Raw genomic sequence first — 5,952 nt, forward strand, 5'->3', positions numbered from 1 at the left:
CATAGTAGCGAATACCACTAGCTGCAGGCTTTCACGTCCCCTTGGCTTCCCTTTTCAATAACACTCTATACATCTTTGATGATGAGCATGCACTTGTGGGTGATGGGGCATAAGTACTATATGAGAAAGTGTAGTTTTGTTGATATTTCCAAGTTAATAATGCGTTAGAGATACCCCTCACAAAACCCATTTCAAGCTTTGATTTATATGGGTGGAAAATGAAAAGGTAATATTGTCCAAAAACAAGAAAAGCTTTGATTTATATGGGTGGAAAATGAAAAGGTAATATTGTCCAAAGACAAGAAAAGCTAAAAAGAAAAATTGATCGAAGGTGCCGCTAAATTTGGTTGCCCATCCTTTACTTTGAAATAAATGACTAAATTTGAGGTAAAAATGCCTTGTAAAATTTTTACCTTTTAATAGAATTTTCCAACTTTTCTAAGAAAAAGAAGAAATAAATGGCTTAAGTGGTGACACAACTAAACTTTACCATGACTAGACACAAGTGGTGGGCCTATCCCCCGCCCATCAATGGAGTGTGTGAAAGAAAAAACACCGAACAACCAATTCCAATTGCCCTTAGAGTAAGTATTGGAGTTTAATACCGATATTTCCTCTTTGATGTAAAGGTACACTAATGGAGGTGGATTTTTTCATAGTCTTGGAAGACTTTGTTGGCCAAAACCCACTTGTGGAGGTGAGGACTTTGTGGAGACTCTGGAGTCAAGCTTTTGGTTTAGCCAATCCAACAGAATTGTAGGTGAAACTGTAGTTTTGTGGAGGCTTTTGTGAGGACTCGAGAGTCAAGCTTTTGGATCTTCTCACGTATGCTATTAGATCTTTACTTATGGAGAGGCATAAGTACTATAGGTGGAAGTGTAGTTTTGTTGACATTTTTCAAGTTTTTAATGGGTTAGAGATGCTCCTCACACAACCCCTTTCAAGCTTCGATTTATATGGGTGGAAAACTTCAAAGGGGTCTCCTCTCCACTAAATTTTCATTGCTCATCCTTTACTTCAAAATAAATGGTAAATTTGAGGTAAAATGCACCTTGTAATTTTATTACATTTTAATATAACTTTTCAATGCTAAGCTTCTCTCCAGCTTCTCTACTAGGGGATAGTGAGCAACAATGGCCTCATTTCATCTCCAAGCACCTCTCATTTTGTTTCTTGCTACTCTTCTAACTTTGCATCTCACTATGATTTGTTTGGCCCAGCAAAACGAATACCACTAGTTGCAAGCTTTAACCTCTCCTTGGTTTCCATTTTCATTAACAATTCTAGAGTCTCAACCCCCAACAATGGCTATTTTTTCCCATTCACATTCTCGCTCGTTTTCTAATGGCTGGAAAGGTTTTTTTGTTGGGGATATGCACCAATTGACGCATCGATCAAAGCATCTTTGATTTCTACCTTTGTGTTTCTCTAGGAAGGCCCACAAACTTTACTAGTTCGATGTTCTATACATTCCTATATAGTAAAAAAAAACATTTTGCTAGATAGTTCACTAGAAAAAATGAACGTATCTAGTAAAATTATGGATCTGGAAAAAGTGGAACACTTTCCAATTCTTCATTCTAGGAAAACACTTGCCATGTAGGAAATAAACTAGCAATAAATCACTATATAGTAAAAACTATGTACTAAAAAGTTTCTATACAATAAAAGTCATGAAAGTATTCACTGCATAGTAATTGATTTAGGTAACTTTTCCTAAATAGCAAGCTATATAGTAAAATATTGCTATATAATAATCACTAATCAATAAATTATTGCATAGTAATGTATATAGTAAAATATTAGTATATATAGTACATTATTTCTATATAACAAATCAATGTGTAAAAAACCACTATACAATAATGATTATTAAGACAAATACAGTGAAAATCTGTGTGTGTGTGTGTGTGTGTGTGTGTTGCGTTGTGTGCATGCACATGCATGTGTTTATGTTGGCATACATATAGATTTATTTATATATACGTATATACATACCTATAAATAAATAAATATATATGTATGTGTGTGTTCTCTCTTCCATACACGTGCACATAATATAATATTTTTTTTTGTGTGTGTGTGCTAGGGAAAACAAATGAGCAAATGAGAAACTCTTTAATATATGTGTGTGTGTGTTTATATATATAAGAAACTCATTCAATGATTGATGGTGATAACTAATGAGGACTTTGTGGAGACTCGGGAGTCAAGCTTTTGGTTCACTCAATCCAACATTTTTTTTCTTAGTGTTGGGGAGGACTTTGTGGGGACTCGGGAGTCAAGCTTTTCGTTAAGTCTATCCAAGCTTTTCGTTAAGTCAAGCTTTTCGTTAAGTCAATCCAACCGTTCAAAGAAAAAAAATCATTGAAAAAAAAATCATTTTTTGTAAAAAGTTTGGCGTTAGAAGTGGGCTTAGTACCCATGGGACCCCCTTATCTCACAAACCGTTCAAAGAAAAAAAAATCATTGATTTTGTGTGGCTATTGCTTGTATTATTGCTTGCATTCAAAGCTGAGCAGCAATGGCCTCATTTCATCCCCAAGCGCCCTTCCTTTCATTTCTTGCCACTCTTCTTCTTCTTCTTCTGACTTTGCATCTCACCATAACTACTTGTTTGGCCCAGCCACAGCCACAGCCACAGCCACAGCCACAGTGGCTGCAGCTGCAGGCTTTCACCTGTCCGTGGCTTCCATTTTCAATAGTTACACTCTAGGCTTCCCAACCGCCAACAACAATGGCTATTTTTTTCCATTCCTGGACTCGCAATCGTTTTCTAGCAGCAATGGCCTCATTTCATCCCCAAGCGCCCTTCCTTTCATTTCTTGCCACTCTTCTTCTTCTTCTTCTGACTTTGCCTCTCACCATAACTACTTGTTTGGCCCAGCCACAGCCACTCTGGGCGCAGCAGCGAATAGCACTAGCTGCAGGCTTTCACCTGTCCGTGGCTTCCATTTTCAATAGTACTGCAGGCTTCCCAACCCCCAGCAACAATGGCAATTTTTTTCGATTCCTGGCCTCGCAATCGTTTTTTAACGGCTCCAAAGGTTTTTCGTTAGGGATGTGCACCAATCAGAACGTCGTCGATCACAACGTCTCTGATATCTACCTTTGTGTCTGTCTAGGGACGCTGTCTAGGGCTGCGGCCTTCAACGGAGGGATCGCTATCAAGGGAAGAAACGACGCAGCAGGCCCTACGGTCATCATTGCAGAGGGCACCGTTATGGCGCCGGTGTGGAGAGCCAATCCAGGGCACTCTCTTGCGTCAGAGCTGCGAGATGCAGACGGCACCCTCGTGTGGAGCGTGGGCGCTGACAATATGGCCGCCATGGAGCTGCAGGATTCCGGCAATCTAGTAATCCTCGACTCCGCTAACCGAACCCTCTGGCAGAGCTTCCAACATCCCACCGACACCTTGGTGCCCTCGCAGAACTTGAATTTGGGCATGAGTCTCACCAGCAACAATTCCCTCTACTCTTTAGCCATGGAAACACGGGGCCTTGTCTTCTCTCTCCTTATAGGTCTTGCAGGGGCAGCTAACTCCTCATTCTGGTTAATCCCTTCGCCCAACAACACTTCTGACAAGAGTATCCAGCAGCTTTCCCGCCATATTACAAATTCTGCGCATGCAGTCCTTGATACTTTCCACCTCTTATTGTTTGGAGATGAACAATCTCTCTTAGTGTACTGTGATTTGCCTTGGTCGGCGGATCTGATGCGCCTGGAGGACGATGGCCGACTTCGCTTCTATGCTGTCCAAGCTTCGCTTTCAGAGCCCATCGGCACACTTAATAGCACTAGTTGCTATTATAATCCAGATACATTAGATCCAGTACCAATGGCACATCGTCTGAGCCGGACTGTAATTGTGCTCCTAGCTTCCGCCTCTGCCATTTCAGTTGCCTGTGTAGCAGCTCTGGCTTTGTATGGCTGCAGGAGATTCATTAGAAGAGGTGCGGGCATCAAGTTCAACAGCAGTAGCCTTGGTGGGGATGAGATGCTCAATTTGCCCAGTACATTACCCACTAGGTTTTCTTTCAAAGAATTGCACAAGGCAACGCACAGGTTCAACAAATTGTTGGGCGCAGGCGGGATGGGTTCAGTGTATGCTGGTGCTCTTCCCGATGGCAAGCAAATAGCAGTGAAGAAGCTCGACATCATCCTCCGAGGCGACATGTCCAAGGGATTTTTGACAGAGGTGGCCACCATGGGTAGAACCAGCCACTTCAACATTGTGCAGCTTCTGGGCTTCTGTTGGGAGACATCCCATCAGATGCTGGTCTACGAGTACATAGATAGGGGCTCTCTTGATCGCTGGCTCTTCGAGGCTGAGCAATTTCTCGATTGGGCCAGCCGCTTCAAAGTGGCGCTAGGCATAGCCAAGGGCCTGGCCTACCTACATGAAGGTTGCTCACAGACCATCCTGCACCTCGACATCAAACCCCAGAACATCCTCCTAGATGAGGACTTCGAGCCCAAGCTGGCCGATTTTGGCTTGGCCAAGCTCATGGCTAGGGATGCATCTCACGTGGTGACTGTCCTAAGGGGAACTCCTGGCTACATAGCTCCAGAGATGTTTTGGTGCGTGGCACCTGTTAGCAAGAAATGTGACATCTATAGCTTGGGCATGGTGTTGCTAGAGATGGTGGGCGGGCGGAAAAACATAGACTTGGCATTGCTGATGGCGGCAAATGTTGCTAGTAGTGAAGACCAACCTCAAGGGAGTATTCAACCAGTGGTGGAAGAAGATGAGGAACAATGGCATTTTGCGAGCTGGGCCGCCAAGAAGTGTGAGGAGGGGAGGAAGCTGGAGTTGGTGGACAAGCGGCTGCAGGGGGCCTTCTGCACTAAAGAAGCTGGCAGGGTGATAGACGTGGCATTGTGGTGCATCCAGGAGAAACCCAGCTTGAGGCCTTCAGCTGGAACAGTGATGCAATGGCTGGAGGGATCAAGCATCCCACTAGAGGACGCCCCCTTCTCCACCGTAGCCTACTCCCAGTCTCGTGTCAAATCCAGCATCTGCCAGTACCTACAGGGTTCCCACACGTCCTAGACAAGTCACAATAATTAACAAGCAGGTAGCCTCAGACTAGCTAAATTTCACATCACATATTTTTGTATATATATGTATATTTTAAAACAATTATATATAATACTATCATAGTTGTGTATATATATGTATATGTGTGTGTGTGTGTGTGGGTGTGTGTGTGTGTGTTTGGAAACATTTATATATAATACTGTAACTGCTTTTATAGAAACATCATACTCCTGCCTTACAGATTTTTAAGGGCACCCTTAACGTCTGTGTCTCATCTTCTGCTCTCAAGGATGATTGGTCCCATCTCCACTGATACCTAGTTGCATGCCAGAGTGCAAGAGGGTAAAGATAGGAGCCCCTTTTGAAGATTCACCAACCAACTTATCTCCTTTAGCCCACACTTTGATATTAGGTCTTCCTCCATTAGGGTGCTCCACAATAACAAAAAAAGGTGTGTTTTTCTTGTTTGGTCTTCTTATACTAGCTGAGAGTTTTAGGTCAAGCTTTACAAATCACCCCTTTGGAGCACACTTGCTCTTGACTAAATCCTGTTGAATTGGAGGTCCTCCAGGGCCTAAGTCTCATAGTAAGTCTTTGAAAAAATGAAAACATGGTAAAGTATGAGCATTTCCATTGCCCAATTGTAATCCTTGTGAAATTTACATCACATATATTGTTTTACATCACATCTCCTAATGCATGTGCCTCACATATTGTATATTTTTTTCCCATAGCAAGAAAGACTATGTGAATGATGCAATGGATCTATCGGACTTTGTAACATAAAACTGGTAGTGAAGGCCTTGAGGTCAGCAAGGGTTTGGAATTCAGTTTTTTTTGGGGGGTGTATATTTAGTATGGAATTCATGGCTCAGTATAGATGGCATGCTTAATTTTATCCAGGCATGAGC

General features: G+C 42.4%; 1 protein-coding gene across 1 annotated transcript; it reads left to right on the forward strand.

Moving 5' to 3' along the window:
• The first annotated feature begins 3,061 nt into the window (after window positions 1–3,061).
• On the forward strand, window positions 3,062–5,053 carry LOC147614837 (G-type lectin S-receptor-like serine/threonine-protein kinase SD2-2). Its single transcript, XM_086779986.1, has one exon. The coding sequence runs from the start codon at window positions 3,062–3,064 to the stop codon at window positions 5,051–5,053; it is 1,992 nt and encodes a 663-aa protein (XP_086636112.1).
• The last annotated feature ends 899 nt before the right edge of the window (window positions 5,054–5,952 follow it).

Source organism: Cibotium barometz, chromosome 41 (genome assembly GCF_041138505.1).
Source record: "Cibotium barometz isolate CiBa-2024 chromosome 41, ASM4113850v1, whole genome shotgun sequence".
Lineage (NCBI taxonomy): Eukaryota > Viridiplantae > Streptophyta > Polypodiopsida > Cyatheales > Cibotiaceae > Cibotium > Cibotium barometz.